This window comes from Crassostrea angulata, chromosome 5, assembly GCF_025612915.1.
Source record: "Crassostrea angulata isolate pt1a10 chromosome 5, ASM2561291v2, whole genome shotgun sequence".
In the NCBI taxonomy this organism is placed as follows: Eukaryota; Metazoa; Mollusca; class Bivalvia; order Ostreida; family Ostreidae; genus Magallana; species Magallana angulata.
The window spans coordinates 14,966,954-14,993,237 of record NC_069115.1 but is presented as its reverse complement, the minus strand read 5'-3'; the positions used below and the strand labels follow the sequence as shown (position 1 = coordinate 14,993,237).

At 32.6% G+C, this 26,284-nt stretch overlaps 1 protein-coding gene across 1 annotated transcript; it reads left to right on the top strand.

Moving 5' to 3' along the window:
- The first annotated feature begins 23,240 nt into the window (after positions 1-23,240).
- On the top strand, positions 23,241-25,784 carry LOC128185130 (uncharacterized). The gene is made up of 3 exons (XM_052854805.1): positions 23,241-23,250; positions 23,623-23,794; positions 25,097-25,784. Exons 1-3 carry the CDS (start codon positions 23,241-23,243, stop codon positions 25,782-25,784), a joined length of 870 nt encoding a protein of 289 aa, XP_052710765.1.
- The last annotated feature ends 500 nt before the right edge of the window (positions 25,785-26,284 follow it).

Sequence of the window (26,284 nt, the reverse complement as noted above, 5' to 3'; positions counted from 1 at the left end):
ATGTTTTTGTGTATCTTCTCTTACAGCAGAGAATTTTTTTGGACTTTATTCGAACATTCAAATAATGTGATTGTCATTTAATTTAAAAAAAAAGAAAGTGGTGTAATATCCGGAAATTTATTGTCCATTTTCTAATGGTTTCATGTTTAGTGTGTTGTCGTGTTTGTGACGTCAGTTCCGTAATAAATGTGTACGAGCACATGGTGTTATTCTTTCCTACCAGCAATTCTTCGATATAACAGGAACGTTTATTATTTAAGAAGAAAATTTCAGTCTTTTCTTCAATCTAGTGCATGTACTTCAGTTGAAAGTAAATAATTTCATTTTATTTTAGGAATGTACATGCGTGTATCATTCAAATAATTGCATGTAAGCTTGAAAGCGGAAGATTAGACAATCAAAGTTTTTAATTGTTTTATCATATTTAGAAATATTAAGTAAATAGGAAAGGATATTCGAGCACGTGACATCTTCTTACGAAAAATCTTGACAATCAATTAAAAAAAACAGGGGGGGGGGTCTCAAAATCATGAAGAAAAATCCTAATCCTCGGAGGGGCGGGTAGTTTTCATTATAACTTCAATTCAATTCAATTTGAATCCCTTATTAGCAGTGTCATATATTACATGCTCATACAAAAGTGGATGGTAGGGGGCACCAATGACATTTCCATTTTTTTATTAAGTCAAGTTTTGAAAAGTGTCTGCTGCGAAAAAAAGTTGAGGAGGTAGCCCACCCATCCCTGATGCTGCATGCCTGTGATGCTCTAGATTATTCTTATGATCCCCTTTTGAAATAGTCAACTAATCGACGAGCTCAAATTATGAATGAGTTACATTATTGCGTGAAGCTCTGCTTTACCATTCACGCAGCAGTTAAGATCTCCGATGGTTTAAATTAACTCATCCACTGGCATAGATCCATTTGGAGGGGATCGACTGATTTTTTAAACATTTTTTTGTAACAACTACAGATACATGTATCATACTTTGGATCGAATGTTTCAGAACAAAATGTATCGAATTAACATATATACACACTTGAGTTGTAATCGTTTAATGCACATTTAGTACGCCACTTTTTACACCCTTTTTAAGATGAATGAACTCGCCCAATTGATCGAAAATCGGGCCACATTCCGCTTCGGCGAATTTGTTCCTCCAGTTAAATTCCAGCTACATAAATGCATATTGGTTTGAATTCAAACTGATGATTCGTTGTTAGTGGTGATAATCCAACATCAAAAATTACTTGCATTGTACATGTACCGTAATAGGCAATGTGTAACAACCTCTCTCGTTGACACCCCTGCCTCGAACCGTTGAAATATGGCAGTCTATTTTAAAATCAGAATTACACCATGTACACATATACATGTGCATTGTGAACAGCTCTTTTACTTGAAAACTCTTGCTCACTGTTGCTTATTACATCCTATATAACAATTTCATCAATTGTAAATGTAAATGTTGACACATTTAACATGCATTAGTATATGTTTTTATGAAAGTTCATGATATTGCTTGCTCCCATTGCCTGCACTGTTTCGGAGAATGCAACTTTCAAACCTGAGATATGCCTGACGTCATGACGTCAGGCAATAATGTATAGTGATTGAAAAAGTTTCACAGTCGTTCGAGCAGTATGAGATATGGACGCTTTTCTTTTACTTTATTATCTTTAAATTTTATTTTGAGGTTACTATCTGTAATACAATACTTTATTATCTTTAAATTTTAATTATGAGTTTACTTTCTATCATACGATACATGTTCTTTATATGCGTTTATTAATAACCAAGGATACATCGAAAGTGTCGCGTGACGCGATTTAAAGGTCGAAAACCCTTTGACTCTTTGCAACAAATAATGCACGTTGTATTAGTTTTACCAACTGATCTAACAGGAAGGGTGATGTTTGAAGATGTAGATGGCAAGGGGACGGAAAACTCCAATTTTATAAATATTTACAATATTTTTATAAACCTTCCTATTGCAGTTTTGTCAAAAGGCACCAATGCACACGGTCTTTGCAAAGAATGAACTGCATTTTTCATATTAATGTTGGAAAGGCAAACGCAAGTGATTTTTAAGGCGTCGAGCTGCAAAAAAGTGAATGCAAAGCACGCATGAAAATTGAGGCTCTTATCGATACCAACCCATTTCCAAGTCTTTTAATGATAATTACTTTAATTTGAGTAATATATATTTGCCTCTTAAAAGCGAATTTATGTATGCCTGATTAAGCAGCCTGAAATATCTATGAGAGGATATTGTTCTGTTTGATAAAAACATTTAATAGATTGGTACGAAATTGAAAGTTATAGTAACGGATGTCAAATGATACTTCAAACTACATTTCTTTTTTTAATACAAGGTAAGTATATCGTTAATAAGTAATTCAATAATTGCTAATAATATTGGTTTGTCAAAATGTCTTAAGTAATTGACACAAACAAATATGAAACACATAAAAGTCATTTTCTCTTCTCTTTTCGTACTAGTATATTTTTTAAGCATGTCCTTGATTTTTAGACGGGGTCATGTGACCCCGTCTATTACTGTACTGTCAGCCAAAGTCTCAAACCGGAAGGCACGCGTAGAACACATGAATTGAGTCTACGCTTAAGAAAGTAGTGCAGAAACTTTTCATACAGTTCTGTGGATATATTTTATGAAAACATGCATTGAATCGTTTTTAAGTCCTCTATGTATTTATAAACCAAATTCTATAAAGAAAATAAACAAATAGCTTTATTGATCAAAATATTCTTGCTCGGGTTCAACAGTTGTAGTGTTTTGTGGAATGAGTTCGTAACTAAATGCACAACGCCGCCGACGATTCGGTTGGTGGACGAGCTCATTAATTAATAGAAGAGGTTGAATGTTGAATCGAAAATAAAGTTCTCAAACGCAGTGTGCCGTTTTTGAAAAGTTGTGAATTTTTATTTAACAATTTATCACCCGAAAAATACCGAACTTCATGCGCGAGCCGAGGTTAAAATCTGGACGGGTTATACACAGATGTCCTACATATTAAATAGGTGTTCCATTGGCTTCCTGTCTACTTACGGTATGACTGCTGTTCATTTCTAAAGAAATTTTGTTCATAGAAAATAAAAACACGTCTGAATTTGCCTTCTCGTTCATAGACTCTTTAGTTAAATAAACTGAATTTAAATTTTGAACAATGCATTGTAACGAAAATCTGAATAGATTATACATTTTGGGTGACCAATAGATCAATTAATATGTTCAATCTTATCGATTGAAAAACCAAGTGAAATGTTAATGTTCATGTTGTCCGGCGTAGTTGAAATATACAATCATGTACTTTTTTTTTTAATGTTATGAGACATAAGTTTACACTTTTTTTCTATACTTTATAAGGGACAAAACCAGTCATATTCATGATTTAAAGAATTCTTCATAAATATCTTAATGTCTCTCATCAAAAACTCGGCTGATCTTTCTCCCATCGATAAATATCTCGCACCAATATTAGACCTATAAATTAAGAGATAATGCGTGGTTGTTTACCCCGTCTATTAGTTTACTGTCAGCTGAAGTCTCAAACTGGAAGGCACGCGTACAACACATGAATTGAGTCTACGCGTAAGAAAATAGTGCAGAAAGTTTTCATGCATATCAGTTAATATATATTATAAAAACACGCATTAAATCGTTTTAAGTCCTCTGTGTATAAACTAAATTCCATTTAGAAAATAAACGAATAGCTTTATTGATCAAAATATTCTTGCTCTGGTTCAAATGTGGAATGACTTACGTAACTGCATGAATGCACAACGCCGTTGACCATTCAGTTGGTGTTCGATCTCATTAAACAATAGAAGATGTTGAAGGTTGAATCGAATGTAATGTTCCCAAACACAATGTACAATTTTTGAAAAGTTGTAAATTTTATTTTGACAATCTTTCATCTGAATACTAACAAAATTCAAGCGCAAGCTGAAGTGAAAATTAGGACGGATTGTGCACAGATGTCTTACATATTAAATATGTGTTCCATTGGCTTCCAGTCTACCTGCGGTATGACTGCTGTTCGTCTCTAAAGAAATTTTGTACATAGAAAATAAAAACACGTCTGAATTTGCCTTCTCGTTCATCGGCTCTTTAATCAATTAAACTGAATTAAAATTTTGAACAATGCATTGTAAGAAAATCTATATAGATTATACATTTTGGGTGATCAATAAATCAAATAATATATACAATCTTATCGATTGAAGAACCAAATTAAATGTTTATGTTCATGTTGTCCGGCTTAGTGGGAATCAGGCTTGGAATGAATTACATTGTAAAGTAATACATTATATTACCATTTCTTCATGAATTTGGACTTTAAATTACCATTGCCATCACTTAATTTTTCTAAAAGTAATGCTTTACATTACCTTTACATGGGTAAAGTAATGCATTAATTACCATTACCATTACTTTGTGAAAAGTCAATAAGTTTTAAAAAAGTAATTTAAAAGCTAAATAAAGAGTTAAACTTATTGTATATGTTTCATAAATAAAACATGCTTAAACATATTAATTTTTCAGGTTCGTGTTCACTATCAGGTTTAAATTTAATGACTTATACAAGATAGCTGTTGCACTTGTAGTTCTGAAACTAAGGTTGGTCCCGTAACATTTACACGCTAATGGCGGAGTTGCCAATCTCTGTTATTTATGTCTCTGATTTTCGGAGTATGATGTTTAATGAACGGAACGGTTGTATCGTAATTCGTGTAGGTGATGCACGAGTTTACACAACAAGAGGCCTATGGGACCACATCGCTCACCTGAGCAACAATGGGCGTTCAAAAGATATTGTGCCATATGGTCCCTCGGTAGAATAACAAAAAACATACTCTAATTCATATAGAATTTCTAATGTTCAACCAAAATTTCAGCGTCAATCGTAGAATTATAAGCAGGATACAGAGCTCACAGTTCGCCTAGGTTTGAGTCATATTTTGTTCACACGAGTTTATTACATTCAGCTTAAGATTTTTAACTTGGTATTTCCTATTCAGCATTTAAATTGGAAAAAAGAATGGCCTAAGATTTTAAAATCTTTTATTCACTCAAAACCAGTTCACTGGTATTTGAGGTTCAAAATCAGTTTATACAAATGTACACAAACAGTCAAGTTAACATGTACAGTAGGAGTAATAATGACGAAAAAAGGTTAAGTTTGCAATAGAATAAGTTGTTAAAGTTGGTTTCTGGAAGAACAGACGTTGAAATTTTTCTTTAAAAATATTGACAAATTTTTTACTTTTTTTAATCTTTAGTTTTTAAGATCTGTGTACAAACATATAATTGTGAGCAAATCTCTGTATCTTGCTTATAATTCGAGGCTTAACACTCAAATATGGTTAGTAAATAGAGAAATTGTAAACAATTAAACACAAAAAACATGCACTAAAACAAATAAAGAACACAATCTAATTTTTTGAAATGAATCATATATGTACATGTATATATACCTACATATTTCCGTCAGCGATATCAAACTCTATATTTAAACTGAATAAACTCGAGAAAATGCCGAGCACCTTAACAAAACCTATTGCATTAATGTACCATTACGCAAAAGATAATGCCGAATTACCGATAGAATGAATTGTATTTCAGTACTTTTTTGATACATCAGATTTTGATTAATTTTGCGCAGGCAAACAGTTAACTGTTTGATTTACCGAAGTCTCTGTTTGGTTTGATACGTAAAAATCACGAAATACAGACGATAGTTCCCAGGTTACAAAGCATAAATAATGAAAACGAAACGAAAATCAGAACAAGCTAACACCAACGTCATGTGTGAAAACTGTCAACGCATTGAAATATTAAGCCTCAATTTACTTCACAAAATCGGCACCAATATATTTTGCATGTTTCAAAAATTTCCCTTCATACGTGAACTGTTGCACAGCAAGCAAATTTATCATAGTCAGATCGACCCTTTTTCGTATAATGTCATGGCTGCTTTAAACAAAGAACTCGTTTTAGAAGTATGGAATACGAGTCTTGGTAAAATAGGTATGCAAACCCGGGCCGTGGCAAAATAAAAGCCGGGGCAGATCGGCAATCGTCAATTCCAAATACGCATTATTTTGCAGCAATATTTACAGCGAATACAAATATACTGGTCCATCAAATATCCTGAAATTTTAATAAGATTGGCCGATTTATAACTGCCAATCTTTTGTTTTGCCCGGCCAAGTCTTGCCTACCCATTTTACCGGATGCCGAACCCGAAGCTATAAAACTGATTGAAACACGTCTTTCCTTGATTATTATTTTTGTAATAACTCAGATTTGAAACAGAATTATTCCTTAATTTTTGCAATTTATATTTTCCTTCCCATAACGATAATTTATGCTAAACTACGTTGAATCGGACTCAGTAGTTCTTGAGAAGATTTTTAAAAATGCATTAAATTTTTTTTAAAAATTTGGTAGAATTATGACAAAGTATCAGGTAATTGCAAAAAAGCCGAATTTAAACTTACTAGATTGAAACAACTATTTTAAACACATAATTTTTGGAACATAATCGAGGAAAACGTAGACAATTACAAATTCAAATAAGGCTCACTTTACTTCTTTACCAATATTCATATTATAGATTTTACCATTAAAGAATGCAAATTTTATAGACGAATTTATATGACGTTTTCAATCGCAATTATTACTGGATTAGTCTCAATTACATTTAAAACGAACACGAGCGGATCAAGAATTTTTTCATAGGGTGGGGGTCCGAGAAATAACTATGTTTGCTAGGGAAGAAGCAGGGTGTTCCAGGCCTATTTTAGATAGATTTATTATATCTTTTATGCAAATATAATTTTTCAGGTGTGATCCGGACTCCCCAACCCCATTCCCTCTAGATCCGCATATACACTGTAACCAAATGCACTTTAGTCAATTCAATATCAGTAAACTCATGTATATAAGTTATTGTAAGTCGTTGTGCAAGAAACTAATATTGAAATGTGTCTTTTTCTATATAAAAAATGAAAAACACTCTATCGATAAATACATGCCCGTAGCATCGGTGGAGAAAGGGGGGGGGGTGGCTTCACCCTTTTTCTCGCAGCAGACTATTTATTTTTAAAATGCAGATTTTTAAAAATTGAATTATAATGAAGTTGACTTTTTGAGGAGCATATAAGAAATAAATATGGAAATAGGGAAATCAAGAGTACATTGAAGGTAAATAAAGGAATATTGAGTTTATACCTCTCTCTCTCTCTCTCTCTCTCTCTCTCTCTCGCCCCCGCCCCACGGATTCAGTTTTTCAACATTTCGGGGAATTTAATTTTTTTGGGCTTGTCAATATTTTTTTAGATGAGCTTATCCCCCCTTTCAAAACGATGCTACGTGTCTGAATAAATAACTTAATTGCATCTTTGCATGATATAGCAGGTAACGGAGGTTGTATTATAACTTCTAGATATAATACAAAGATCCTTAACAGTCGTTACCATTACCTTTTTTAAAAATAATATTTCGTGTCAGTGCATATTCTTAACCCAAAAAATTGACACAGCTTTTAAAGTATGCGTTATTATGATTTGTATATACACTTACTCAATTACGTGCATTGTCGAAAAAAAAAATCATCTATATTTATTTTACTTTACTTTATTTTTTTTACTTTACTGTTACGTCAAGGGTGCAAATTCCCGGTTAGTAATATTCGTTTTGAAAATAAAAAATAGTAACGCTTGTTAACGGTAACGCTTGTTAACAAACATTCTTAAGTTATATTTTATTGTTTTTCTTTATATAATTGCTTTTTTTGTTTGAATATCGCCATAACATAAAGCTATACAACTATCAAGAAGATATATAGGGTGGGGTTATTTAGAATTGTAACGTGTAATAATGGTTCAAACCACGGATAATAATTTTTCCTAAACGTTTCCTACGTTTCTAAATGATTGGAATAAAATCAACTCTTAAACAATTTTCATCATTTTAATCAAATACGATGATTCTAACTGATTTATAACGTATAATTTTCCTTCAGCTATCCTTTTACAACACTTGGTCTGAAACCACTGGTTCAGACCACCGTTTCAGACCCTGTTCTGAACCTAGTCCGAATTTATTTATTTCTGAGCCTATGCTCCCGGACTATATGATATACTGTAATGTTTCAAATGGTCTACCCGCAGTATTTTGGGGTCCTGCAAATGAAACATAAAGCGTACCTACAATTATCGTTGTATCTCTGCTTTCTAAGGTCTTCTCTCCTCTGCGTCTATCAGCAGACTAACTACTATGCGCAGACGCGCTTCCTATTCATACCCTTCGTCAATTTTGCCGACTCATCGCAGGGTCATCAACACGTTTGAGAAGTAAACCACACCCAAGGAATAGCTTATAATTGAATATATTTGATTGACCCTGATTGCTCTATTTACATAATCAAAGGAATTTTCATTACATTACCCACGCCTCCGAAATATATGCGACCTCGCATATGAAATAAAACAAAATATGATTTTTTAAATAATACATATTTGATAAAGTTATTCAACAAAACACAATATGTTTTAGAAGCAAAACAGGTTTCTGCCTCTTCACATCAATCAATGTCTTTTATTCCATGTACTCGAATTCTTCCTCTTCCACAATTTCTTGAACCTGCTTGTCATCCTTGGTGTAGGTTGACACGATTTTGTGCAACTTCCGCTTCTTCAAAACTCTCTTTTGTCCATCACCAGACTGAATCTCCGCCTGTGTGCTCGACGATTTGTACGTCTTTCCAAAACTGAACTTCGGTACGAAGATGTGCAGACCCCGCTGCTTTGGGTTGAAACCAATGGTGTTGACCTCTTTGGCGGCGCAAAATCTGGGGCTGGTTCTGTACGCTTTTGCACAACTCTACCCTTTTCCAAAGGACTACGACTCTCTAGTTTCGCACTATGCTTTTCTTTATCACTTACACCCTTATCTTCATTTGACGCTCGAGACTGCTCTTTGATCACCTCGATTTTTCATCACAGGACTCAGCTCCCTCATCACTGGGACTGTCATCTGTACTGAATACCTGTCCAAGCACATCACCTGGGTCCTGTGTAGGCCACTCTTCATCGCCACTTTCAACACCATTGTCATTCTGATTGACTGATTCTTTCTCATGGAATTTCTTCTCATGTCTGTTCAAATACGTAAACGTACTACATTTGGCTGTGTATTCTATTTAGCGCTTTTGGCAGAACGATACTTTCGCTAAATCAAGTACATTGCTAAATGCCATGCGTAAATGTACAACACTAGTCACATTCAGGAAAACGCTAATTCAAATCCACGCCAACTTGTTCAAAACTAATTTCCGCCAAATATCATACAGGCAAAATATAATACGTTTATAGCACTCTTTCTTCTTGAATAATATTCCACACGTCTTGCAAGGAAATTTGCCTCCCGTGCATCTCATCAAATGTTCAGGCAATTGGTTATTAACAACTTCACATTTTGTAACAATTTCCATTCTGGATGGTATTGAAACACTTTCCAGTGCTACAATTCTAAAACATCCAATTCTCCCCTCAAACGCTAGTGAGTGAGTTTCATCTCCTAAGGTCAGTGTTCTGCCCTGCAAATTAATTATTCCCTAGTTAGCCTGCAAACAATGAAGGCCCAGAACAGCATCAACAGTCATGTCAGCAACCAGTGTTGTCTGATATAATATTTTGTTGCCAAACTTAAATTTGACAAGTGCTTTACCGTAAATTTGAAGAGGCGTACCAGACGCTGATAGAATACTTTGATTCGTTTCAGCTAATTCAATTTTGCACTTTTTATTCATTTCTTCAAACTTTTCCCGAGACACTAGTGTGACTGTAGCCCCTGTATCAACTAACGTCATGGCAGGAATATCATTTATGTTTCCTCTGACATACATTCCTGGTTCATTAGCATTTCTTTGAGCGCCAATGCTTATTGGTACCCACGTGTTGCAACTGGTTTTCTCATTCTATGCGTTGCCTTTTTGAAATGTCCGGAGCTGCCGGTTTTCCTCTCACTAGGTTTGTCAACTTTGTTCTTGTTCAGTATTGGAAACTTCTGATTATTTTTTCTGTTTTACTGGTTAAGTCTGAAATTTCTCTTTATATGACCAGGTTTGCCGCAATTGTAACACTTCATAGAATTTTCTGGCACATTGTTGGTTCTATGAGATCCTTTCTTTTCATGTTTCAAATCATTAATTTCTTTCTGCAGTTTAACCATTATCTCCTTCATTGAACCGACAGTTCCTCCAAACGTTCACGCTTTGGTTCACGCTTAATTTGATCCCCAATTTCTGTTAAAAATCCGGTTTCTGCATACTTTTTACGTTCTACACCAACAAATGCATAAAGCTCCACTTCGTGTCTAATAGCATCGTTTAGATCCTGTGGCCTGGATTGTTTTATCCTCAGAAGCATGTCTGCGCTTGTAAGAGCATCAATGAAATACTCTTTGGCGAGAGTTTCACAAACATCCGCTGGGGCAGTAGGATAGGCCAGCCGTGTCAATCGTCTGACATCTTGTTCGAGCTGTGGTATTGTCTCACTAGCTTTTAGTCTTCTTTCCCTGAGCTGAGCTCTATATAGTTCCGTTTGGTCTCTCCTCTAGAGCTTTTGATAGTGCCATGAAATTCATCTGTAATTTTTCAGCCAGCTTTCCAAGCACTCCTTGAGCCTGACCTTTAAGGGAAACAGCCAGATACATTCCATTTTCAGCCTCGGACCAATGGTCCAAACAAGCACACGCATTAAAATGTGATTTATAATCCATCCATGATGTTGAACCATCGTATGTTGCTGGCTTCAACTTACCAAGCTTATCTGTATTCTTTTGATCATCATTAGTGCGAACTTGCGGCACATTCCTGTTTCTACGTGTTGTAATATTTCTTGGCATATCGTCTGGCGTATCTTAATACATCGGCGTTGTTTCTTTTTGAACCCTGTCTTTTCTATCGTAAAGTTCAAACGAATCTTCTGCCTGGGCATACATCTTAGTTTTAGGTCTTGCACCTTTGGCATCATAGTTTTCTTCCGTGGTATGTTCTACACCACGTCCAGATGCTCCAATTCCCGAATCTCTCACAGTCTCAAGCGTTGACTGTGCCCTGTGTTCTTTAATCTCCATGCTTTCATTAGAAAGCTCCTTAATTTTCTCCTCTAGAAAACTGATTTCTTCATCTATCTTATCCATGATTTTTATCATTTAAACCTGTATAAATATCTCTTGATAACTTGTTTCAAACATGAAAAGTAAATATGAACAAACAAAATTCTATCTAAAACTACAATAGTTTGAAACGCTATATACTTAATCACAGTAAAAAGAAAATTGAGTTGGTTTGAATTATCCCACCGCTGCCACCAAAAAATTTGTAACGTGTAATGTGGGTTCAAATCACGGATAATAATTTTTCCTAAACGTTTTCTACATTTCTAAATGATTGGAATAAAATCAACTCTTAAACAATTTTCATCATTCAAATCAAACACGATGATTCTAATTGATTTATAACGTATAATTTTCCTTTAGCTATCCTTGTACAACACATGGTCTGAAACCACTGTTTCAGACCACCGTTTCAGACCCTGTCCTGAACCTAGTCCGAATTTATTTATTTCTGAGCCTATGCTCCCGGACTATATGATACACTGTAATGTTTCAAATGGTCCACCCGCAGTATTTTGGGGTCCCGCAATTTGAAACATAAAGCGTACCTACTATTATCGCTGTATCTCCGCTATGTGCAGATGCGCTTCCTATTTATACCCTTCGTCAATTCTGCTGACTCATCGCAGGGTCATAAAAACGTTTGAGACAGTAAACCACACCCAAGGAATAGCTTACGATTGAATATATTTGATTGACCCTGATTGCTCTATTTACATAATCAAAGGAATTTTCATTACAGAATATATTGTTTACGCAGAGAAATGCTGTAACGCTTGTTAATCCTTAATCATATGACAATAAAAAGAATCGGATAGGTGTCGAGTTTTTGAACAATGCAAATGTAATATGATGAAAACGGAGTATATACTTAAATGCCTACAAAATAAATATATTTAGATGAAACATGATTCATAAAAGATCGGTTTTGACTTAATTTCTATGGAAGGGAAAGTTTCGGTAACGCTTGTTAATAAAAACATTGCGAAAGGTTTGATCAATCCTTGATTCAAAAAATGTTGAAGAGTGGCAAATACTTTAGTCTCTAAAATGTTGGGATTGTATTATATCAATAATCTTTATTTTAATTTTTCCTTTTCCGACTTCATTAGCAGAAAAATGGACAACCATTATCATCAGCATATGTAGCGACAAATGGAACCGTTTGTGACATCTATAATTTGTCTTAAAATATTAATAATGCGTTTAAAAAATAACGGCGATTTATTGTATATAAATTAAATATAAACTCTTATAATTATTTACTGTAAAACATGTATAATATTATCCCGTTACTTTAAGAAAATACGATCTTAACTTGAGCGTCAGTGATATTTCAAAATGGAGTCATATAAATGAGATTGACTTGCGCATAAGAAATAAGTTCCTTAACTACTTTGCCTCCCTGGTTATTGACAACTCAGTGCATAAGTATAAATTTGCTCAATCAAGAAATGGCGGATGAATACAACAAGGTGTAAAAATTCATTAAATATTTATTCAATTCATCGCTTACATTTTAATTGAAGAGCATGCCCGATAGAAACAAATTTGATATGTAAATTAAATGTAAACAAATAAACGTATGTAGTGATTTTGTTGCAATAAATATACACGATAAGGTAATGCAGTCGGTTTGGTCGAGCATTTTAGATAGCACGTGGTGTGAATCTGTTTGTAAACAACCTATATCATAGGTAATCTTGTTTCAAACGGGAATTGAAATAAATAAAAGTATGTTTTATTATTATAATTAGGGCAACTGTTAATGTATTCAAATTATAAACCTGTGAAAATAGACCAGACTGTTTGAAGCAAATAGAAAATAATTTATTATTGAACTTTTAAACTTCTTCAGTTTACATACCAAAAGAGCCCGGCTTTCAGTACTTTGATTTTTGTAGTTTTGCACCTGTAATTATTCATTGGTGTAGCTAATGGGTACTCTGTCTGTCTTTATGTAGAGAATTGGCAAATATTGTGGTGTGTGGGGTACGTAAGGTTGCTTACTTTTTCTTTTATTAATAGTGAGATATATAAGATTAAAAAAAAAAAATAGTTAAGTATACTCCACTTCAGCTTATTTCTCGTGTTTCAATGACATCGATTAAAAAAAAACCTACAATGTGTTGAATAACTCGTGAATATGTCGGTTTTCCCCCATAATATACATGTGATAATGAAAATCTAACGCTAAACTATAGATTCTGGAGAGTTTTAAAAGTAAAAAAATGTTCAACTTTAAGACAACATATTTGCAATATTATTGAGAGTCCAAAGACATATTTTTTATATATTGTAAAGATGAATGTTCTTTTATATCTAAAAACAGATATAGTGAATTTAAAGTGCCACTTTCTGACTTTTAAGCATTTAAAAATGTATATTTTTATAATTTTACGAAAAGTGGGAAACATTCCAGGTTCGTGCCCTATCTGCACTTAACAGAAAGAATATTTGGAAATAGTTACAAATTGATTTACACTAGTGTATCTTGTTAGTACTAACTCTAAATGACTTTATGAATTTATATTTAAACTTAACGCAGAATTTTAAACAAGATTTGGTGAATTACGCACATTTTTATTCTTAAAAGGGGCAAAATGCTTATTCAGTAACAGAGCTACAGAACCTAGTTTAGACTGACCACATAAAAAAAAAGTTTGTGGCACATTAATTTATATAGATGCATTCTGTAACATAAAATATAAAGTTGATCAAAGGTCCTTGCTCCCACAACATTTTGCATGGTTTTCTCGTAGACATGCTCTTAAAATCAATTGCCTTTCTATCGGTTTCAAGATTTTTACCAAAGAAGTTACCATTGAAGATATTTGATGGATTTTCAACATTTCAAATAAGTTCTTTTATAACTGCATGAAATATATCTGGCTTAGAATTTACTATGTGCATGTAAATTATTTAGGATGAACATAATTTAAATGACATTTAGACATGTAAATGATTATTAAAAGACTTATTGAGTCTACAGAATACATGCTAATATTTAAAATAAACTCTTAAATCCATCAACACCTTTTTTCAACAGATATTAACTTGTTATATGGCTTTGGTTTTGTACAGTTGATGCAGTTGGTGAAATAAACTCCCTTACGATTGCTTATGTCAGTGTTGTACATTTGACAACGAACATACCAATCACATTAATCTGATTCTCTCGTTGTACGTGCACTTTGCGGAAATACACCATAGAAAAATTGAAAAACTAAACGGAAATACTTAAATTTACACTAGAGTTATGTTCAATATTACTTTAAATAAAAAAAAATGTGGAAAATGTACACACATAAATTATCGGGCAGATTCGTTTTTATTTCAATGTTATCCTTGATGTGTCCGGTAGCAGGTGAAAATGGTCCCTGTCCGACGTAAGTTTTATTGTTAGATGACAATTACTAATCACACAATGATTTGATTGTTGTTATTCTTTTTGCCTGTTAAGATTTTATTACTTCATTTTAGATACTTTAAAGGATGCTGTCCATACACAAGGTGGGACTTTAAAATGAAAAAATGCGTTGGTAAGCTACTCAAAATATGAAAAATGCTCTGGTATATACATGTACATATTACCTCTAGATTACCTCTTAATTGGCTGATAAAGTTTTCAAACATTTCCCGATTGCATCGATTTCCATTTCATAATGGAGCAATAATTTAGATTTGTGCGTGTTTTAATATATTTTTTTATTATTAATGATGACTTATATTAAATGAGGAAATTGGATTTAAGTCAAGACCTGGATGTTAAAATTATAAAAGCAAACATATAAGGTGCTATGCTGTACATTGTAATATAAGTGTTAATTGCATTTAGTATGAAATAAATGTGCAACATTGATATTAATGTCGTTAATTATCAACCAGGAAAAAATCTTTCGTGTTAGAAATACGTTTTTCAATTTAGACTCATTATTTCAACCAGGAAAAAATCTTCCATGCTACAAATACGTTTTAAGATTAGATTCATTATATTCTTATTAAAATTCTATCAATTTCAAATTACGAAATCAAACTGTCTTAAAAACATAATTATGGTCATTAATTGTTCTTTGCTATAGATTGTCCCATAGGTTACCATTGGACGAATTGTAGCTTCGAGTGCCCCTATCCTTTTTATGGTAAAATGTGCCAACGTGAATGTCTCTGTGAAAAGGAGATGTGTGATTTTGTAAATGGATGCAAGAACGGCAAGTATTCATCAAAATGTTAACAATTGTATCTATAATTTTATAATAATTTGTTGGCTACAAATCATTGAAAAGTGTTTGCATAATATATAGTGTGCTCTATCATTGTATGAAACGCCAATTCATTCTTATACATAGTGAAACCAATTACATATTTTTTTCTGTATTTTAAGGCAGAATGAGTTAGTAAGCAGAAAGTTTGATTGTATAAAACTAAATAAATTAATTAAAGGAAATCTCAATTGTACATTGCATTACTTATTTGAAAAATTTTACATACGTCTTTTTTTATCCCAACTATACAATAATACATTAATTCTTATTATTGATGTTTTATGGTACAACATGTATGCTTGATTATCAATGGGGGGGGGGGGGGATTAAGCCTTAAAAAATATATCTTAAAAATGTGAAATTTAAAGTGAAAATATCATATTCTTAACAAGTACCCAAATATCTAAAGTAAATAGTCAGAACACAATCTTACTCTAAGAAAGTATAATTTGATATTTTCGCCGTTTTTTATTTTCCTCGTAAGCCTTTACTTTTAGTCCTTTAATGAGGACGTGTGAGCATGCACTGTCTGATTTTTACGTACGTGTAATGGACCCCGCCGGTTGAAAAAAAGACCGATATCATGACTTATACCTATCATTTTTATTGATGTTGGTAAGTAAACATTTACAGCTTTCATACTTTTGTACCCCAAAAAAGCATTGGTTCTTGTTTATAAAACAAATATAATATTAATCAAAACTTATGAGAAACTTTGGTTTCAGACAGAAACATGTGTATAGAATTTGCGTTAGTTCAGTATGTACCAGTTTCGGAATTTCTTTTTTTTGGTCATGTTACATTGATTTTTTTTTTATAACTGACAACAATTCCGATTAGAAAAATTAATTGGAAAAAAGACTGAAAAAGACTTGTTTGCCAGAATCTTAGCAAGTATGTGTACGGTTTGCATTTCATTTTCTAAGAAGAGTTTCGCTTAAACAGTTTCATGTTTTTTGACACAGTGATGTTAAGGTTGTCTAAAGATAAACTTTTTATAAAGTGGTATTATTATCATATTTGTATCAAAATACATCTTTATTTTATTTTTACTATCTTTACCAGAGGCATTGTTTTAACAAACGTTTTTCCAGCCCTTTAAAGATGTCAACATATACTAGGTAAGGCAACTCTAAGTATAATTTATTATCATGGTAATTATTTCAACTTTCACAAAGCATGAATATGAAAACTCAAAAGTTGAAAAAAAAATATTTGTAATATTTAGCATTGATGCTGTTGAACACCAGTTATGGTATGTGAAATGATTTTGAAAATAAGATTAGGTTAATCAGTAAAAAAAAAAAACAACAACAACAAAACTGTCGTGCAATATTCCCTTCTGTAGATCAGATAGGTTTGTAATCTTTGCATTCGGAACTAACTTATATAATTAACAAAAGATGTCCGCTTTTTCCTTCTGCTGTCCTGTGTCAATAATGGCAGTCAAAGCTCCCAAGTTGTGATATATAGATTATCCTATATCACATATTGCATAAGTCGACCATTTTGTTGTTTTTCTATTTTGTGTCACAATGTTTTAATCTTTGAAGCACATACAATACACTTTTATCAGATATTTTTCTTTATTTAATAATTATTTATTTAATATTTATATTAATTTTGAACTGCTTGTGACATAATACATCCTGGTTTTACATAAGGCAATAAAATTCTGTTAAAAAAATAAAGTAAATTACCATGGAACTTGATATAATGCGAATATCATGTAGGTAGGAGATATTTTTGCAAGAGGTATATCTTGCTTTCGCTTTTGAACGAGTTTTAAACCTATGTTGTAGCTGTAGCATCAAACGTTTACCTTCTCATTCATCCCGCGATGTCTGGTAAATGTTGTTCTGAATCTTTTTTCTTACACATACTAGTAATCTAGCCACTTAAACCTGTCATTAATAATTTATGTTTTATAGTCTTTGGGTATTAAAATTTAGTCTCACAAAACACTATTATCATTCAAACGCAATGAAAAGCAATAGAAAAATTGAAAATGTGTTAAAAATTAATAGTTATCGTTCTGGACGTTCAAAAACCTTAAATAAAAAAAAAAACAAAAAACAAAAAACAAAAAACAATACCTGGGTTGCTGCGAACAGCAGATCCGACAAAATAAAGATAATTAGGTGGCAGCGGATAGTTTTGAAGGAAAGACCCGGTCAAAATTTTGAAATAAAGGGAGAACCTGGGGTTTGGCTGGTTATTTGAGGGGTATAAATTGCTAGAATATTTATTACATTCATTATGTGGATAGAGGAGCTCATGTCAATTTCATTGATATATGACACTTTAATACTGGTAGCACTTTTCATCAGATATGGAATGAAAATGTGAAACTGTGGCCAAACTTTTCACTTAGGGTTTTGTGCTTGAAAAGTAGGGTGGGTTCAGAACACAAATTGTCACTCGAAAAGAAGGGGATTGATACCCCATCAATTGGTGATTATTTGCATGAGTACACATTAAGCTACCAATCCTACGGTAGTTTATGGCAGTTGCTCGGGACTGGAGCGTGGTTCTGGACCCGTGAAAATGTGAAAAAGGGCAATTTTTCAGAAAATTTTGAGACCGTCCCTGGCTATTCTTTATATATAGTGCTATATGTAAGTTGTACTTGTTTTATTCTGAAATGTTTAAAAATTCTCAAGAGTCGGGGCCATGTGTCCCCTGCATGCAAACCAATTTTAGCAAATTTAAAAATCCACTGAAAAATTAAATCTCATATATGAGCACTATCTGCCTCACATTTCCTCGACCAAAAAAAACTATCCCCTGCCACCTTAGCAACATAACTGGTTTTTGGTTTTTGGTTTCGGTTATACCACAAACGGTGGTTTACTTTTTTTTTTTAAAGATTATGCATGGCGATGATTATATAGAGTGTTGAAAATTTACAAACAGCGGCAGCAACCTCTGAATAAGCAGCATGAACTTTAGTAGCATATTTATGTTCCGGATTGATAGCATATCTTTAAATGTAATGTTTATCATTTAGACTATTAAAATGAAATAAAACGATATGAGTTTTACAAAAATTGTCAGTACAAATAACTATTATAAATATTTATCAATTGGCGAAAAGGAAGGTCAATCTGAAATATTTTTCTCGTATGATAATAGGTCAAATATGATATGAGATATTTTTCTTTTCCTTTTAAGGTATAACATGATTATCAATTATAAAAAAGTGTGTTATTTATATTTATTGTTGAATACAATTTAATCATACCGTGATGCAAGTTATTTAGATGTATTATTTTCGTTTACATTTATATAAATATTTGACCTGAGCTTTATTTATTTTACAACAATTGATAAACAATTTATACCAACCTATATATAGGATCTCTCATGATTTGCGAAGGTATATGATTTTTTTCTTACGAATTGTGTGTTTTCTATACCGGAGCCTTGGCAATGGGATAGAAAATACACAACGAGTTGCATAAAAATCATCACAGGATGAATCTCTGCCATTCATTGAACTGAAATGTGACTGATCGGTTACTGAAAGGTGACTTAATGGCATAGCTATGCCATTCAGTCACCTTTCCAGGCCTTTCAGTTACATGTAACATTCAGTTGACTGAATGGCAAAGGTTCATCCTGTGCATATACCATCGCAAATCATGGGAGATTCTTTTTACATGTATCACATGTTTGACCAAGTTATTTGTTAATATCAACTTATTCTGTTTTGTGAGCCGAACAGCACATTATATACAAGACGTCAACAACTTTTCGCATGGAAAAAAATGTTCCTTGAAGTTTAACAAACAAAAATTTCTTTTCCGAACATTTTTTATGAATTCATAAAAAAATAATTGAAACAAATTCAAATGCTTCAAATTTACAACTTAACACTTTTCAACTGAATATTACTTTTTTACTTTCTCTTTCTATATCAATCAACCGCCTAAACCTACGTAATGTTTTATTATGACGTCACCTCGTGTAAGAACACACAGTGTAATATCAAAAATGTATCCAATGAGTGATATCCACCGCATATTGAGATAAACATTCGATAAATTAATATATCTCGAGCGATAGTATGGACGTTGGCGACAGGAGGTCATTGCTGTGGGAGGATGCCGGAGTGCCCAAAGAAAACCCTTATATCCAAGTGGATGACTTCCATACCCTGCATGCGCGGATCCAGAAAATTTTTCCAGGGGGGGTCCGAAGGATAATTGTGTTTGCCAGGGGGGGGGGGGTCCGAGGCATATTTTCGCGATAATTTTACTATGTAAATTTAATAAATTTTCATTTTCCAGGGGGGTCGGGACCCCCCCGACCCCCCCCCCCCCCCCCCCTCTAGATCCGCGCATGCCCTGTCATCGCATACAACCACTGTCGATCATGCGGATTGAACTCAGATCACAACGGTGAAAAGCGAGTTACATGTACTAGTTCACAGCGCTACTTGGACACTCGAACAATATGATAAAATAATATTCATCATTTGTATTGAATAGGTAGTTTCTATTAAAAAAGTAACGTCGAGAAAAAAAATGTATTGAAAGTTACCAAGAAAAATAACTCGTGTTGGTAAATAGTGTTGATGCATTCGACAGAGTTATCATTCTTTGTTTTTAATACATTGATGTAATGCAAGTATTGGTTGTTTTATTTCATTGATATTAAATGAACTGCATGAATGAAATTAACTTAAATACACTATCAATGTTCTGATATTTTTCAAAACTCAACACACCAAACAAAGAAACAAAAAAGTGATTTTTTCACTACAGAAGGCCGATTTTGTTTTTTGTTTTGGCGGAAAAACTACAAAAGTAAAACTCTTTTTAAAACCATATGTCATTTAAACCAACTCGAGTTTATCTGCGAAGTTTCTAGAAAATCGACCTTCTGGTTCTGTTTAGGGACCATCTCAAAATAGAGGTACATTTACTATAGGAATATTTTGGAAACTGTCATTTTTCGCATTTCGAAGCAGATTAAAAAATACTATAACAGCTTATTTCTCAAATTGTTATATATGACTAGTAAAATCGGGAATGTATTTAAAAATATTTAATTACTTGTAATTGAAAAAACACTCAATTACAAATTGCTTCTTATTGCTTTGAAAAATGTATTTAACTACGCCCAATTACAGATACTTTTCAATTACCCATTTCCTGCTATACGGTCATAAAATTGTAGCAGATGAGCTGGTTCAATAGATTTAAAATTGCGATCGTGTTTAATTCTGTTATTTTTATTATATACAAAATTATCCTTTAATCTTAAATTCAGTATATATGATTCCTTCTATTTCTAGAGAAAATAAATTGTAATTCACAACCATATATTTACATCCACTGTGGTTTTCTCCTACATTTCTCCTATATTTCTTGAGCAAACCAATTGTTACTCACAACTCTTTACATATGTAGAAACTGACAGGGCTGAAATGTACACGATTGTTTATCGACTATTGGTTTGTACAAAAATGACAAATGTGCAGGTGTTTCGAACTATGCTTACCTTTGTGCATGCTTTTTCATGACGCAACGAGGACTATTACAACCAATGCAAAAACATTTTTGTTTATCTAAATCTGCTTCATCGCCTTAACACGTGTTCCTTTATTTCAATATTTTAGTTTATTTACATACACAAATGCAAAATGATCTGATTTTGGCCGAACGCATATCGTTAACTAATTGGATAGTGCCAGGTAAATAAAATGAAGCAGAACAACTGTAAAAACTGTTCACAAGCGATAAAAATACAAAATGTTTGAAGTAAGTTATAAGCCTAAAACTGCAATTTCTGTCAGATATTGAACTGTTCAATATATTGTGATGTACTTCATATGAAAGTAAACAATGAAATGAAATATTATTTTATAAATGTTTTCGTTCCCAAATTTTTACCTGAAGACGTAGCGCAATGGGTTAGAGCGTTGGCTACAAACCTGTAAGTCAAATTTCGCTTGGGTGTTTATAAATTTTTACCGTTCCAACAAATTCGGAAACAAATTTATTTCATGAACCGATCCAGACTTCGGGGGGGGGGGGGGGGGTCCGAAAAATATGTAAGATTTCCGGGGGTTTGGGGGCTTAATTTTTGTAATTTTACAATGCAAATTGAAGAAATTTGATTTTTCCTGTAGGGATGGGGGAGGGTGGGGCCGCGGACACACCCGACACCCTTCTTTATAAATCCGCGCATGCATTTATTCAAGAAGTATCTCAACACGTGTTATAGTTTAATTGAAATCAATTATTCCGTAAGGTGAGTTTTTCGTAATGATATCTTAACAAATATGAATTTTTATTTTGAAATCATCATGATTGTATGATAAAAATTTAGTTTACAAACCCGGAAAAAAACAACAGTTAATTTAATGAGTTCCGCATGTATGTCCGGTTGTATATTGGTTTATATTTTGATCAAACGTCGGGAATGAAAAGAATCTAAAAAAAGAGCAAGACCAATGGGTATGCTATTTAATGCACTTATTTAAAATATCTCATTTACTTGAAATTGAAAATTTAACGCTAGGTATTAATATCAACGTAAAATCGAGAGAAGCCTTGCAAATGCCAAATCCTACTTACGTTTTTTTTTATGTATTTTTATAGTATATGGAAATATTACTGCGAATAGTTTCGCCATCGGTTTTATGTTCTCGCGCTTTAATTTGATACACAACAGTTTAATCGTGTAAGATAAGGAATCTACAGTTTTCCGAAAAGATAGACTAAAATCAAAAAGTCATCATATAGCACTCGGTTTTAATGTTCATGTACACTCGTGGTTGTTTGAAATACTTAAATATCTATATATTAGATTTGCTTTATCGAATGCGTAGAAAGAGGGAACATGCATATATTCGCAAGGCTAGCTGATCGAATTAAAACACCATTTCAATGATTTCGATGGAGCAAATATAAAATGCACATCATAAAAAATGCTACGATTTTTATTTAGAATTTGAGAGAGTTCTTAAAAGGGCATGGTCACGATTTTGGTCAAATTCTATTTTTTAAGTTTTTACTATTTACAATGCTTTAGAAATGCATTTTTAATGATCAAATGAAATTTGAGAGTCACTTGTAAAGTTATAAGCAAGATACTGGGCTTACAATTCTTTGTCATGTAAACAAGGCTTGTGTCCTGTTTTTGTTTACATAGGTTCAATATACCAGTAAAAAATCTTTTTCCGGCTTATTTGTCTATCTTTTTATTCATTTAAGGCATAGATAAACAGTTCCTAACGTTTAATACATTCGTTTTAGGTTTAAAACTGAAATTTTTACTTCAACGTCAAAAATGTAAACAAACGCTTTGTTTACATAACGAAGAATTTCAAGCTCTGCAACTCGCTTATAACTCAACAAATGACACTCAAACTTCGGTTGCCTATTAAAAATGCCTTTCTGAAGCATTGTAAATAATAAAATCGGAAAAGTATTTTTTGACCAAAATCGTGACCATGCCCCTTTAAAAAGACAGGAATTATTTTCCCTTTTTTGATGCTGCAACGCAGTTATATGCACTTATTTTAAAAGTTAGCAATATAATTGTAATTATAATTATAATGTGTAAGAATCTTGTCAGAGATTGATATACCTGTTTTACTATGAAGTATCACTATATTATGAACCAAAACTCATTAGTGTGATTTGATTCTAGCGATAAATAGCTGTTAATTATTTATGAAAACAGATAACCTAACACCTCTTTAGATTTGAAGTTAAAATGGTTTTAAAATAAAAATTTGATGGAAGGCATAATGACGGCAAGTGTATTGTACAATGTATGTGTAGAAACACCACCAATGCGTTTTGGCTAAGGTCTTCAGGATTAACTTTTCGATAAATATGTAAACGCAAAGTCAAAATTTCTACATACTTATATTTTCATAATTTCCCTTATGCACATTGCAATCAATATTTTTTTTTTATAATTTGCAATCAACGAAAACAAGCGTCAAATCGAGGGGCTGTGTCAAACAAAGTTCTGGTCGGAAGTTTTTAACTAAGCATCACCCGGTAATAAAGCAAAGGTTTATCACACGGCTAGTACTCACAATACGTATGTTATTAACAGCGCAGCGAAATAGGAAGTATATACATGCCGAAATTTGTTAATATTCCAATTATTGATTTATGCAGAATGTGAATCCGGATATTTCGGCAAATCCTGCAACGAGTCCTGTCCTACAGGAAGGTTCGGTTATAGATGTGGCGGTAAATGTTTTCCAGATTGCACTGATGAATATTGCAACCCTGTCAGTGGATGTCATCTTATAATCAAACACACTACCCAACTGACAGCGCCAGGTAAGTGACAGTAAATTAAGAGTATGTCGGAACAAAAATGAATTAAACAATTTGATAAATATAAACAATATGCCATACTTTTCTACGGTTTTAAAAGTGTACGTATGCAATACGGCATGAATCGAAGGAGATTAGTAAATATTACCAAAAGCGTAGAAGATTATAAAAACACGTTTTATCCATCACTTATGATAAGTTACATTGTTGTTAATGTTTACAAATGTATAAACTTTATAAGTCGAAGTTTAATGTGCCCAACTGTTATTATCCTATTCACCGTGGCTTTTATCGAAATTAACAATATTATTGTACCTTAAATTTAAAATTCGAAAAAGGACAAAGCTGACCCATGTATTAGTGTTTGTGTGTTAGATCATTTGTTGTAGAATAGCTCTTTTTGTTTAGTATCTTCATACTGTGTCTCATTATCTTTATGTTGATACATTTCACCTGTGATAGCTCTGTGATAAGAATATTCTTTTTATTAAAAAAAAACAAAACTGTGAAAAGTACACGTTTTTGCTACCATACATATACAAATACAATATTTTAAAGTGTATAGTTATAGAATAAAAACCTTCTAAGCAAGCAGGAAATTACACATTAATTTGCTTCTTATGCTATATTATTAAATCAAGGTAGTTATGTGCTTAATCAGTAATGATAACTTTATACTTTAAATAAAGTATATACAGAACCAACATTGATGACGTTATCCAAGTAGGGATCCACCCTAAGTTTAAAAAAAATTAAAGCTGTGAACATCCAAATGGGTAACAGTTAGACGGTCGGGGCTCCTTTCTGTAAAACAGAGTTGTGCCATTTTCCAAACATGTTTTAATTTGCATAATTTGCAGTTAATTAAAACATTGCTTTGCTATTGGTGTTATTTCAAATGTTTGACATAATATACTTGAAAATAATGATAATGTTCATGTTTAAACCGTTATTAGTTTTCAATCTTTTTTGATGATCGGATAAAATGCGATCAGTATTGTATTTCAAAAGTTTGACGTAATATACTTGAAAATAATGATAATGTTCATGTTTAAACCGTAATTAGTTTTCAATCTTTTTTGATGATCGGATAAAATGCGATCAGTATGAAGATTGTGAACACAGAGTGTAATATTGGAAGAGAAAAGGGAAGTTAAAAAAAAAACCGCTTTTAGTCGATTTTATCAGTTAAAATTCATATGAACAAAACCCATTCGTCATTAGATTTGGTATGAAATAAACATATACCATAAAAATGTATTACAATAAAATATATTATTGATGATTTTTTTTCTCTTCTTGCAGATAGTGTTAACAGTCCACGAACACTAGAAATAGTAGACAGGTCTGTAGAAGAAAACTCCAAACGTCTGTATTCAACGAGCACAATCTCTCTATTTTCGGAAACCAGTACAATAAACCAATTTTTCAGTAAAGGGACACCTTTACAGATAAATGAAATAAATACTAATTATCTGCTAGCTGGAGCAGGGGTTGTTATTTTTATGCTCCTCATCATAATAGTGATACAGACAAGTAGAAAGTCAAAATCGGCTAAAAAGAAGTCTTTACTTCAACACAAAAGAAATGAAACTCAAATATATGATGAAACCTTTAAACAACCTCCAAATGGCCAAAATAAGAAATATTTGAAAAGAACGTTTTCCAAACAATCAAATCACTTTTATCAACCTGTGGACCCTGTGTATCATGAAATCGATGAGTCTATGGAGTTGATGCAAATTCCAGCTTCTACTGATACAGTAATTGAATTAGAAGATCAAAACCTTTCGAAATGTTTTAACAACTCAATCAGTAATGTCATAGAGCACGATGACTTAAATGTCCAAACGAGCGAATCGTATGTAATATCGAGTAGGGAAAGCATGTGCCCAGACACAAACAATGGAGGCTATCTTGAATCTACCTTTGTTCATGCAAATATAGAAGTAGAAAGCAAATGGGAGACACATTCGTATATTGATATGAAAGGATGATATTCAGATTTGATATAAGGAGTAAAATAAACCAACTGACACAAAGTTCAAAATAACGAACAAAACATTTTGTTTCTTAAAACATTACTATGCTTATAATTCGAATTTTTGTTAAACATTAGAAATGCCCTGCTAATAACCACATTTTAAAGTCAGCTTTAATTAATTTTCAGTGGAAACAAAAGAAACCTTATATAAATTGAAATTACAAGATATAATGTTTTGGCTTAACAATATAGGATATATCAAATATCCTTATAATTGAATTTTGAACTTATTCTTGAGTTTAGAATTTTTGTTTTGAAGTCATTTCAATAAAATAAAATAAATTTGTAAGAATTGATGCCTTTAATAATGTATATCTTAAGGGACATGGTCACGATTTTGGTCAAAAATTATTTCTCCGATTTGAATGTTTACAATGCTTAAGTAAAGCATTTTTTATTGGCAACCAAATTTAGGTGTCATTCCTTGAGTTATGAGCGAGTTACAAAGCTTAC